Here is a 13,648-nt window from a genome sequence, read left to right as displayed (position 1 = left end):
TACAATTACAATATACTCAAGGAGACTATTGCAAATAGAAACAGCTTCTACAGTATTAGAAGTTATTCTTGATTCATCACGCTCAGTGGAAGCAGAAATTGTTTCGTTAGAAATGTTTGGGGGGAGGGCGGGTTCAGGTCGAGACAAATACATTCTATTAGATCATTGTTTGATACTCACCATTTTAGAATTCTAGTTCAAGTTAATATATTGTCACAACTTGATTACTGTAATTCATTATATCCAGGGCTGTGGATTAATCGAGTTAACTAACATGATTAACTAGTTGTGGGGTTTTTTTTTTTTTTTGCATGATTTAAAATTTGAATCACATTAATCTTGATCCGACATCGCTGTACCTGCCTGGGTCACAGGAAGCACCTGTAATGTAAGCAGTGTTCCTCGCTGACCCTGAGAGCCTTCCTGCAGCTATAGAAACAGGAAGTTCCATCTGAGAGGAAGGATGCAGCTCAAGGAAGACTCTGCTTGAATGGAAGACACTATTTGTGACTAAGGCAAGTACAGCAATGCTGGACCGTTTAAAACCACCTGTCCACCGTGCAGTCACAGAAACAGGATGTTGCATCAGAAGAGAAGGGATGTGGCTACAGGAAGGTAATTGGGACTCACAGAGGAAACCTATTTGCCTTATGGAAATTGGGTAAGATAAAAATGCTTTGAATTGAACTTCATAGGCATATATTTCCGTACATCAGAGCTCCCTGGATTCCAGGGTACATGTGACCAGAGATATAACTTTCACTTTACACAAAGAACAGCATGGTTCATTCAGCTTTATGATCCCTATCCAAAGAAATGTAATTTAAAAAAATGTATCAAAGGTAAAAAATAAGAACTTTTTATAGAGTAGGTTCAAGAGCCACGCATCAATCGGTGAGAGTCAAATGGTTTTTCATCAATTTCTATGTATCCTGAAAACAGAAATGTTCCTACTTCCCAACTTCTTCATGCCTTTTTTCACCTCCTTGTTTCTGAGAGTATAAATAAAGGGGTTTAAAAAGGGGGTCACGATGGTATAAAAAACGGAGAGCGGTTTGTCAGCCGCAAATGTTACAGAGGGTCTCACGTAGATGAAGACTGAGGAGCCAAAAAGGAATGATAACACCAAGAGGTGAGAGGAACAGGTGGAGAAAGCTTTCCACCTTCCCTCAGCTGAGTGAATTTTAAAGACAGTGGAGATGATGAATGTGTAAGAAATAGCAATCACCAAGAAGCAACTAAGAATTAAGACTCCGGTATTGAGCATATCCACAATTTCAGTGATAAGGGAATTAGAGCAAACCAACAAGTATAAAGCATGGGTTTCACAAAAGAAATGATCTATCTTATTTGGACCACAGAAGGGCAGATAAATTGTTGGAAATACCTGTGAGAAGGCATGAATGAGACCTAACGCCCACGTAGAAATCACCAGGAGGAGACAGACGCTTCTGCTCATGATTGTGGTATAATGCAAAGGTTTGCAGATGGCAACATAGCGGTCGTAAGCCATCAAGGTCAGGTGAAAGCATTCTGCACCCCCAATGAAATGCAAGAAAAACAATTGAGCCATGCAGTCTCTGAAAGTGATGGGTTTGCTCGGCAAGAGAAAGTTAACAAGGGATCTGGGGATGGTGACTGTGGAAAAGCACAAATCTATAATGGACAGGTTGCTGAGGAAGAAATACATGGGAGAGTGGAGCTGAGAGTTCACATATATAGTTGTCAGAATGAGAAGATTCCCCGTTATGGTGAGCAGGTACATCAATAGAAAAAACACAAAGAATACCATCTGTACGTCTCGATTGCTCGAAAGTCCTAGGAAGATGAATTCTGTGACTCTGGTTTCATTCTTGACTGCCATTCCTTCCATTTCATCAACTAGAGGTAAAGAGAAACACAAGGGGAAAATAGAGAAAAAAAAACAATACATGAAATTAAAGATATACCGTGTCATATTCTGTCTCTAGTCCTTATCAGATCCAGGCAGAAACTGTCTCAAATATTTGTCTGTGCAGTGCTGCATACTCCTGCTAGTGCTTTAGAAAAGTATAATAGTTGTAAATACTTAATCTGCCGGACAACTTTGGTCTGTGAGCTGTCCTCTATTTAATTCTATTCTAGGTTTATAGGCAACTTTGTATGCTCGTGACACACTCATTAGGCCCACTAAAAAAAATCTTACTCAATGAATAGATTCTACTGCCTACAGACAACCCACAGTTATACCTCAGTAACTCTTCAGAGAACAACATTTAATAGGACCTATTAGATTACGTTGACTCTTAATATAATTTCTTTGATTTTGGTTTGCCTTAATATAGTTTCATAAGTTGATATAGGTGGAGGGGCGTTAACAATAATTTGTCTGTCCAAATTTGGACATTTTGCGATAACATCCCCAAAGAATGTCCGGCTGACAGCCATTTCCAAACAGGAAAAAACATCTGATCTTCTGGTTCGAAAATGGGTTGTGAGTCAGATGTCCAAGAAGCAAGGCACAAAAACATCTGTCTGGAATCATTTGGAAAGAAATGGCCACGCAGACATCCCTGCAGAGTAGAAGAGCATAAGAACATCTAGAGATGGGAATAACTGGTTAGGTAATTAAAGGGGCTATTTACTAAGCCATGCTAGTAGCTTGTGGTCTACCCCAATCTTTGCCCATGTCAGGCCTCCAACATGCTCATAAGTACATAAGTATTGCCATACTGGGAAAGACCAAAGGTCCATCAAGCCCAGCATCCTGTTTCCAACAGTGGCCAATTCAGGTCACAAATAACTGGCAATATCCCTTGTTGTTTTGATGACCTTCAGTGAAAAACATCACAACTATGCCTTTTGAAAATCACAATTTAGACAATTTCAGCAGATAGTCATTTTTTTTCAGCTATTTTGAGACATGAGACTCTGAAAATGAGCACCGTAGGAGGATTGTGAATTAAGGTCTCCCCATCTGTAACCAAATGAAGCATTCATTTTTAAAAATCCATCCCAATCCCATGAAGCGAGATCAGCACAAACCTTACATTTATTTATTTGTTGCATTTGTATCCCACATTTTCCCACCTCTTCGTAGGCTCAATGTGGCTTACAATACATCACGAATAGTGGAAATAAGAAGAGAATAGATATTTGGTATTACAGAAGGATTTTGGGTTACATCAACACTTCTTTCCCAAATGAATCTACTCACCGTGAGCTACCCAATGGTCGCCTTCCCTCAAACTCAAGCACAGTTCATCAGTTCTTTCAAGATGTTATTTGATTACAGGGCTATAACCATTATTGGAACGTTGGATTATCTCAATACTTTCAGTGACGGATTTCTTTCTTCTGAAGGGAGTGATATGCGTTTCAGCTCTCTCTGACTCTAAACGTAAATAATAGAATGAATGATTTCTGTTATCAAGCACTGATTGTCCTAGCAATATAATTCCAACCTGACAATTGCCTTCCCATTCTACCTGTTTAAACTCAATGATCTCTTCAAGGTTTGTTTGGCAATGATAGATCTCTTTTAATATATTAAGGAAAGAGATAGAAAATTTGCAAAGAGACACAAGATGAACAAGGTAGGAGAGAAATGTATACCGAAACTGGCAGAAAAGATGTATGCTCTCATAGTTAGCGATTATAATATATATATTTTTATCATCCACCAGAAGTATTATTATTATTTCTGACATTTATATCCCACATTAACCCAAACAAGTCTGAGTTCAATGTGGCTTACAATAAACAGTATAAGATACATAACAAAGAATAATGCATAAGAAAGTAATTTGTTGTAAGAATACAATTTTACAATACAGTATCATAAATGTACTGGGATAACTATGGATGTTTAACATTTAGAAAATCTATTATGAAGAGAAATTGAAACAGAAAGTTAATGGTAAACAGAGTAATAACCAATTCAGTTAATAATTAATTGTTTGAGATATGGTTGTTCTTTGTGAGGGTTTGCTTGAATAGGAACAATTTGAGGATTTTGCGGAATCTAGTGTATTCCTGTATATTTCTTATTTTGGGCGGAAAGGAGTTCCACTATTTGGTTCCTAGGTAAGAAAAGTCTGCAGAGTGGACAATTTTGTAGATCACTTTTTTGCAATTTGGGAGGTGTAGTCCGAGATAGTTTCTAGCCTCATATTTAGCGTTTCTTTGAGGTAAGTTTATTAATGGTACCCTATAGTCTGAAGCTGTGTTATTTAGGATTTGAACGATAAAGGTAAATAATTTGAAGGTGATTCTTGCTTTGATGGGAAGCCAGTGTAATTTGATTTATAAAGGAGAGGCACTTTCAAAACGAGAAATTTTGTATATGAACCTGGCTGCAGTGTTTTGAGCTGCTTGGAGTTTTTTTCCCCACTCTTTACAGCCAGCATATATGGCATTACAGTAATTGAATTGGGATAATGTTAATGATTGTACCAATAGTCTAAACGTTTCTGATGAGAAATAGGGTCTGATTCTTTTTCGTTTCTAAAGAGACCTGAAAGAGTTTGTGATTACTGAGTAGAGTGGTGTGGTAGCCGTGTTAGTCCACTTTTAAAGGTAATCAATAGAAATCAAACAAAATAAAACATGGAAAAGAAAATAAGATGATACCTTTTTTTATTGGACATAACTTAATACATGTCTTGATTAGCGTTCGAAGGTTGCCCTTCTTCGTCAGATCGGAAATAAGCAAATGTGGTAGATGACAGCATATATCAGTAAAATATCCAAGCATTTCATTGACAGTCTAACAGGGTGGGGATGGGTAGGAGGTATGCATGGGAACATCAAACCATTTCAGAGGTAGTCTAACAGGATGGGGGTGGATAGGTGAGAGGAAGGTGATAAACATAGCAATACAACTTTATGGGTTATAATTACTGATTACTAAGGAAACTTGAGTATCAAAAGTTAAATGTTTGTCTACAATTATACCTAGAATTTTCAGATTATTGTCAATGGTGAATGAAATGTCAATTGTGAAAAGATATCTTTTTGGCATTTACCAGCTTTATCATGTAAGTGAAGTATATTTATAAATTCATATTTTAACAGTTAAGATAAAAACCTAAAAATTACAAGGTGGGAAAAATTAAGAAAATAGAAATGGGTACTTACAGCATTTTATTTGGAGATCATCACCAGACTGAATGAATTTTGTCTTGCTCACATCCACATAGCAAACATAGTCATGAAAATTACCACACAGTATAATTTTTTAGATAAGGGCTTTCTCCAGTAGACAGCAGTGATATATTTATACTACATCTGGGGCTCTTGGGATTGTAATCTTTGGAGGATCTCAGAAGAAGCAAGTGATTAATCAAGTTTGCCTTTTGCAGAATTAGCCAGTATATCTGTAACAAAATTAATAGTTTTTGAACCTATGAAGTCCATGTGGATGAATCTTGTTCTCAAAATTCAAAAGCACAAAAAAATTGTTTGTCGTATGAAGAAAACATATGTGCATTCTTTCTTAGTCAGTGTTCTCTCAAAGGCACACGGCTCGGTACTCTGCCTGTGCGTCTACCCCTGCAGCTTGTGCAGGAATAACGTGGTTTCAATCCAGAGGGAAATATTATTGCATCAGGCCTCCATGGTAGAAATAGCAGCTGAGAATTCCCACATATTTTAGCATCATTAGAAACCAAAGTCTATTCTTGATCATTGACAAGTCTTTGAAGATTTAACAGAAGGGCATTTGGGTAGTCACTTCTCCCTGCCCTTTTTCCTCCTCTCTGTGGCACAACTTCCAAACATTGGCACTGCTTTCCACCCCCAGCAAACATTCCTTATGAGGTACATAGGAGTCTGCCACCCACATTTTTTACCATCTGAGGTGGTTCAGCGATATCATAGGTCATGAGGCACAAGCAAGTTCTTTGAGCTCCCAGGGGAACCTGCCTTCCCTTCACCATTGAAACCACAACATTGGTGCATCAGATCCAACAGCGGGAACACAGTTGATAGATCACTGCACACCTTGAAATAGTGCAATTTCTACCTCTATCCGATAAGATCTTATTTTAACACTTAAAAATTGATGACGCAGACAAAATACGCAAGTACATAAGTATTGCCATACTGGGAAAGACCAAAGGTCCATCAAGCCCAGCATCCTGTTTCCAACAGTGGCCAATCCAGGTCACAAATACCTGGCAAGATCCCAAAACAGTACAACACATTTTATGCTGCTTATCCCAGGAATAGTGGATCTTCCCCAAGTCCATTTAATAACGGACTTGGGAAAATGCCCCCATTCTCTTGCCATCACTTGCCCAAAGCATGGAACCAGTATCAGCAGCCAGCATAGAGCCCTGTGTGTCAGAGTGCACTCACTGACCCCATTATATTCCCAAGCAGTGGTGTGCTGGAGCAGGCTCTCACAGGCTCGCAAGAGCCGGTTGTTAAGTTTTTAAGAATTTTGGGAGCCGGTTGTTAAAGTAGGGCCCTCCATGGCTACTTTAACAACTGGCTTCCAACATGTGGGCTTGGGCCCCCTGCCGAATTATCTTTTACTTTGCTGGCGGGGATGCTGAGGCCTGCCAGCCAAGTAAATAGACTACTGCTGCTCCCCGCTCCTTGTTTCCAGCTCTGGGCAGCAGGCTGGGACTTCTCAAGCATGTGAGAGACGTTCCAGCATGCTGCTCAGAGCAAGACGTTGGGAGTGGTGGCAGTCCATTTATTGGCTGCCAGCAAAGGTATGCCTAGCGTGCCCGCACGAAGGGAGGGAGGAGAGAGAGGCAAGTGTTGCTCCCCCCACCCCGGCCCTTCCAACTGCAGAGCGGGCTACGTCTGGAGAAAGAGCCTGTTGTTAAAAATTTACCAGCACACCCCTGTTCCCAAGGTTTCCAATCTCACAATAAGGCCCACTACAATCTTCAAGCTAACTTTCACTGCAAGGCACAATTCACTGTAATGGTCCAGGTAGAGGGGGGAGTAGCCCTGTTTCTGTGATATAATTTGAGATCCTTACCTACAGTTTGTGAACCATTCCAAAGTGATGGTGAATAAGACTGAAAATACTATAATGCCTTTGCATCGCTATATGGTACGTCTTCACCTTGAGTATTGCATTCAGTTCTGTTCGCCGTATCTCAAAAAAGATATAGCGGAATTAGAAAAGGGTCAAAGAAGAGTGACCAAAATGATAAAGGGGATGGAGTTCTTGTCGTATGAGGAAAGGGTTAATGAGGTTAGGGCTCTTCAACTTGGAAAAGGGAAGGCCGAGGGAGGATATGATTGAGGTCTACAAAATCCTGAGTGGTGTAGAATGAGTAGAAGTAAATTGATTTTTTTTTACTCGTTCCAAAAGTACAAAGACTAGGAGACACTCAAGGAAGTTACATGGAAATACTTTTAAAACAACTAGGAGGAAATATTTTTTTCACTCAGTGAATAGTTAAGCTCTGGAACTCTTTGCCGGAGGATGTGGTAACAGTGATTAGCGTATCTGGGTTTAAAAAAGGTTTGGACAAATTCCTGGAGGAAAAGTCCATAGTCTGCTCTTGAAACAGACATGAGAAGCAACTACTTGCCCTGGGATTTGTACTTGTGACCTGGCTTGGCCACTGTTTGGAAAATAGGATACTGGACTAGATGGACCATTGGTCTCACCCAGTATGGCTACTCTTATGTTCTAATCACTTCAAATCAAAAAGGACTCTACCACTTAAATCAAAAGAACAACGTTCAATATCTGGTTGGTGGATGTTACACTGTGATTTTGACAGAGAGTGTAGTTCTAATTTGGTCAGTAACAATGCCTAAACCATGGAGGAATCCACCACCCACATTTATACCATGGAAGGTGATAAACCTGCTTATTTTCGAACGAGATCACCGGCCATCTTCCGACACAAATCGGGAGATGGCCGGCCATCTCCTAAACCTGGCCAAATCGGTATAATCGAAAGCCGATTTTGGTCGGCTCCAACTGCTTTCCATCGCGGAGGCGGTGAAAGTTCAAGGGAGCATGTCAGCAGCCTAGCGAAGGCGGGATGGGGCGTGGGGAAGAGATGGCCAGCTTCGGCCGATAATGGAAAAAAGAAAGCTGGCCCCAACGAGCATTTGGCCAGCGCTACTTAGTCCAATATTTTTCAGGACCAAGCCTCAAAAACGTGCCTCAAATGACCAGATGACCACCGGAGGGAATGGGGGATGACCTCCCCTTAGTCCCCCAGTGGTCACCAGCCCCCTCCCACCCAAAAAAAAACCAAAACGTTTTTTGCCAGCCTCTATGCCAGGCTCAAATGTCATACCCAGCTCCATGACAGCAGTATGCAGGTCCCTGGAGCAGTTTTTAGTGGGTGCTGTGCACTTCAGGCAGGCAGACCCAGGCCCATCCACCCTACCAGTTACACTTGTGTTGATAAATGGGAGCCCTCCAAAACCCACCACAAACCCACTGTACCCATATGTAGGTGCCCCCTTCATCCCTAAGGGCTACGGTAGTGGTGTACAGTTGTGCAGTGGGTTTTGGGGGGCTCGGCACCCCCGCAGCGGCGTGCAACCGGGGCGGACCGCCCCCCCCCCACGCCCCCCTTTGGTACGCCACTGCATGCTCCCTTGTGATTTGAACACACTTCTGATGGACTTCATAGAAAAACATCAAAAAATTGGTTTCAAAAATACCAATTTGGATGTTTTTGTGAGAAAAACATCCAAATGCAGATTTATAGACTAAAATTATATTTCCTTTAAAATCTTCTTTATCAGAGAAAAGCGATGTAAGTTTAACTGACATTTTGGAAACTTCAGAAGTTATAGATAGAGTTATATTATTAGTGACTTTCGTCTTTGATTTCGATAGGAATAATGTTTTGAAATTGTATTTCCGATACATGGTTGATAGTTTTTTGGGTTCAAAGATGCATATATTTCCTGACACATCAAGGGAATCGCAGACTGGGAGGTGTGAAGTCTTGGCTTTTAAGCCAGGAATCATTGCCCTAGGTGGGACCTTCCTAGCGCGATTCCCTTGTAAGTGTTTTATTTCCTTATTACTTATTTGTTTGAACCTAAGAAATTATAAGAGTTTGTGGAAACAGATGAAGAATCCTCTGCAGCAACTTCCTTCAGTTACCACTGTACCGGCTGCAATAACCGATTAACCTTCCTCCCTCAGAAAATGTGAAGTGTAAGATTAACCATTTTGAGTTTTTCTTATTTTCTTTAAGATTGTTTTCCTGATCTTGGATCTTCCAATTGTGGACAATTATGTAAATATATATTGTTGAGAGAAAATGTTTTCCTTTTTATATTAATTTCTGTATTTCCTTACATTTATGTAATAAATGTGAATGTAATTAAGTAAAATGATAAAATAAAACAAATGCAGATTTATACCACTTTTTGAACATTTTTCTCTTTTCAAAATGAGTCCCATTATTGTGTCTTAGAACAAAATTGCTGCTAAATCTCAAACCCATCATTAAAAAAAAGCACACAATCAATCAATGCAACTTTAATGAGCATATATTTACATAAATCAGGGTTCTTAAAGATGGAGACATAATCAAACTTTTATGGCAGACATCAGTGAAAACAGATCCTTTACACAATATTTTTTATTTTTTTTCTTTATATGGACAGAAATCATTTCATATGCACCTCCAAAAAAGACACGTTCCTATCTCTCAGTTTCTTCATACTATTTTTCACCTTCTCATTTCTGAGAGTATAAATGAAAGGGTTTAACCAAGGAGTCACGATGGTGTAAAAAACGGAGACCAGTTTGTCACTTTCAAATGACACAGGAGGTCTCATGTAGATGAAGAGACCAGGACCAAAAAACACAGTGACCACCATGAGATGGGAAGCACAGGTAGAGAAAGCTTTCTGTCTTCCCTCAGTTGAGCGAATTTTTAAGATAGTGGAGATGATGTACGTGTAAGATATGACCAACACCAAGAAACAACCAACGGCTAAGGTTCCACTGTTGACCATATCGGCGGTTTTACTGAAAAAGGTACTAGAACAAGCCAACAAAGATAAGGGGTGGGTGTCACAAAAGAAATGATTTATCTCATTAGGACCACAGAAGGGCAGCTGCATTGTTGGTAATGTCTGTGCGAAGGAATGGATTAAACCACCTACCCATGTAGAAATCACCAGCAGCAGACAAACTCGTCTGCTCATGATTGTGTTATAACGCAAAGGATTGCAGATGGCAACATAGCGGTCATAAGCCATCAGGGTCAAATGAAAGCATTCTGTTCCTCCAATGAAATGCAAGAAAAACAACTGAACAATGCATTCGTTGAAGGAGATGGCATTACTCTGTAAGAGAAAGTTAATAAGAGATTTGGGGAGAGTGACTGTAGAAAAGGACAAATCTAAGAAAGACAGGTGGCTGAGGAAGAAGTACATGGGAGTCTGCAGTTGAGTGTCAAAATATATAGTTAGCAAAATGAGAAGATTCCCAGCTACGGTGAGCAGGTACATCACTAGACAAAACACAAAGAATACTATCTGTATGGTAAGATTGCTGGAAAGTCCGAGGAAGATGAATTCAGTGACTCTAGTTTCATTCCTGACTGCCATTCCTTCCACTTTATCAGCTTGAGGGAAATAAAAACAAGAGATGGTAGAAATAAAACATAAAATAAGACAGATTCTCTGAGAACATTAATATTCTTTATACGGATTCCGTGAGCTACTGTGTCATGGTCTGTTTTTATCTTTTTGAAATCCAAGATGAGAAGTCTTCCATTTGAGCTTTCTTGTCCATGTCTCTATAATTCATTCACCTAGAGTCTCTTATTTGTTATATATGTTCCCCTTGACTAGATTGTAAGCTCTGTGGAGCAGGGACTGTCTCACTTACGTGTCTGTACAGTGCAGAAAGACCTCATAGGATTTTAGAAATAATAAATAGAAGTAAAGACAAGCTGCCAGACAATGTATTGCTCTCATGTTTATTTTCTATTCTCTTTCTTTGTATGCATATATCCAGCTTGAGACATACTCATTGGTCCCATAAAATGTAACCCATGCCTCTGACTGGATTCTGTTGCCCGAATTCTCCTTTTCTTAAAGATATCCAACAGTTATACTTAAGTAACCCTTCAGAAAGCGGAGTGTGTTTGATTATAGTATCTCTTATGGTACTTTCTTTGGTTATAAACATAGGTTGCCTCACAGTAAGTTCTACCTGCTGATCCTGAAGATTGTGAATCAATGTCTGCCCATCTCTAGCCAAATTAAGAGCTCATTTAAAATAAAGTCCATCCCAATTCTTTGTATCGAGATCAGCACTTTTCCTACATGAAGTCAAGTTACCGTGTGCCACCCACTGACCTCGTACCGCCATACTCAAGCACAATTTTCTCAAGATGTTATGTAATTATACGGCCACAACCATCAGTGAAACTTTGTATAAACTCGGGATACTTTCAATGAACAATTTCTTCCTAGTCCAGGACTAAAAGTAAATAACAGAATTAATGATTTATGTGATCATGAAGAGATGGCAGTGGCAATACAATTCCAATCTGTCAATTGACTTCCCACTCTTCCTAGTTTTAAACTTAATGGTCTGCTCAAGGACTGTTTGGCAATGATTGTTCTGTTTTCAAATATTAACGAAAGAGTTGGAAAGAGACAATAAGACACAGCAAGTGAGATAAGACAAGGAGAAACAAGGTGAACAAGACAGGAGGTGAATGTGTACGGAAACTGACAGAAAAATACTGCTGCTAGTTAAGAATCATAACATTCTTTTGATTTTTTTTTGTATTTCCCAGCTTCGTCCTATAAGTGAAGAACATTTTCAAATGATATTTTAATACTTATGTTAAAAGACTGAAAATTATAACATGGGTAAAACAATAAAGATAAATGTAAACAGTGATAGATACTTACAGCATAGTATTTGGAGATAAAATCCTGGAAATTACCATAAAATATTATTATTTCTTACATTTATATCCCACAATTTCCCACCTTTTGCAGGCTCAATGTGGCTTACATATAACCGTGAACGGCGTTACCAATTATGGTTTGAACAAATACATAGTATGAATGAAAACAAAGTGATATTGTAGTAGCATGAGGTACATGTATGGTAGGTACAGTTGGGGGAACTTAGAGAGGAAAAGGGGGAAGAAGAGTCAGGTAATCGGTAAAATTACAACATGGGTAAAACAATAACGATAAATGTAAACAGTGATAGATACTTACAGCATAGTATTTGGAGATAAAATCCTGAAAATTACCATCAAATATAGTTTATAGATACATTAAATTCAGAAACTCTGAAAAATACGTGGACTCTGCCTCACTAGCTCTGCCAACAGCTACAGGCTGAAGGCTTTCTCCAGTAAGCAGTGAAGTGATGTACTTAACCTGCATTGAAGTCTCTTGGGATGATGATCTTTGGAGGATCTCAAAAGAAGCAGGTGCTTAAACAACGTTTCCTTTTTACATGCTCCCCAGTATATCTGTGAAAAGCTCCCACTTAAAGAACGTATTGCGTTCAAAATCTGTACCCTGGTTTATAAAATTATTCACGGCGAGGCCCCCGGTATACATGACAAACCTCGTAGACTTACCAACCAGAAACGCAAAAAGATCAGCACGCACGTTCCCGAATCTTCACTACCCTAGCTGCAAAGAGCTAAAATATAAATCAACATATGCATCCAGCTTCTCCTACATAAGCGTGCAACTATGGAATGCCCTGCCGACTGCCATCAAAACAATACACGACCTAACATACTTCCGAAAGTTATTAAAAACCAACTTGTTCGAAAAGGCATACCACAATGATCCATCCTAAATACCAGACAATGAAACCCATACCAGAACGGGACAACACCGAACTCTCGACACTGGATTGCTTAACTGTACTTTGGCACTAATGAACTTTATCGTTATACCACTCTACTTCTCATTCCAGAAACGAACTCTCTACACTTGATGGTTTAATCTACTCTCTCACTTAAGAACTATTTTGTATTTCTCAATCCGGAAATGGCAATTGCCTTTATGGCATTATGCAAGCCACATTGAGCCTGCAAATAGGTGGGAAAATGTGAGATACAAACGCAACAAATAAATAAAGCTGTCCTGCATGCATCCTTCCTGTTGCTGATCTTGGCACCGATTCAAAATGGCCGCCGAGAGTTGAAGTGACCTCGCGAGACTTCAACTCTCGAAGGCCATTTTGAATCGGCGCCAATATCAGCAACAGGAAGTATGCATGCAGGGCAGCGTTCCAGGCAGGAAAGAGAGGGATCTTTCCTGCCCCAAAGAGGTCACTAGACCACCAGGGCAGCAGTAAGGTAAGGGGAGGGGGTGACGGGGAGGGGGGTGATGGAGTGTGTGACAAGGGGGAGGGGAATATGTGACAGTGGGCAGAGCGAGGACATGAAAGGGGGGCAGGGTGAGTGTGAAAGGGGGTGGTGTGTGGTGGGGCGGGGCATGTGTCCTTTTAGGGGGACAAACTATGGTAACCCTAATTTGAGGGAATGCTAAGAGGTGTCGAGGGCTTTTGGGGGGACTGGAGGTCTACTTGACCTATAGCCCCCCTGTCGCATGGCTCAGGGTGGGGGTACTAGGCCACCAGAGCCATGCTGTTTGGGGTGTGGTGGCCCCAGGGACCTCCAGCCCCTGTGTTTGACAGATGTGGACTTTTGCTAACCCA

The 13,648-nt window shown here is 40.2% G+C and overlaps 2 protein-coding genes across 2 annotated transcripts; both read right to left on the bottom strand.

Moving 5' to 3' along the window:
• Nucleotides 1-916: 916 nt before the first annotated feature.
• On the bottom strand, nucleotides 917-1,864 carry LOC115457285 (olfactory receptor 4E2-like). The gene has a single exon (XM_030186708.1). The coding sequence runs from the start codon at nucleotides 1,862-1,864 to the stop codon at nucleotides 917-919; it is 948 nt and encodes a 315-aa protein (XP_030042568.1).
• A 7,733-nt stretch (nucleotides 1,865-9,597) lies between these two features.
• On the bottom strand, nucleotides 9,598-10,548 carry LOC115457907 (olfactory receptor 1509-like). The gene has a single exon (XM_030187597.1). The coding sequence runs from the start codon at nucleotides 10,543-10,545 to the stop codon at nucleotides 9,598-9,600; it is 948 nt and encodes a 315-aa protein (XP_030043457.1). The 5' UTR covers nucleotides 10,546-10,548.
• Between the last annotated feature and the right edge of the window lie 3,100 nt (nucleotides 10,549-13,648).

The sequence above is a fragment of the Microcaecilia unicolor genome, chromosome 14, assembly GCF_901765095.1.
Source record: "Microcaecilia unicolor chromosome 14, aMicUni1.1, whole genome shotgun sequence".
Taxonomy (NCBI): Eukaryota; Metazoa; Chordata; class Amphibia; order Gymnophiona; family Siphonopidae; genus Microcaecilia; species Microcaecilia unicolor.
Note: the sequence above shows the minus strand (reverse complement) of the source record. Positions and strands in the feature narration are given on the sequence as shown.

Coding starts and splice junctions, on each gene's coding strand:
- LOC115457285 (XM_030186708.1), bottom strand. CDS start 1,864: ATGGCAGTCAAGAATGAAACCAGAGTCACAGAATTCATCTTCCTAGGA.
- LOC115457907 (XM_030187597.1), bottom strand. CDS start 10,545: ATGGCAGTCAGGAATGAAACTAGAGTCACTGAATTCATCTTCCTCGGA.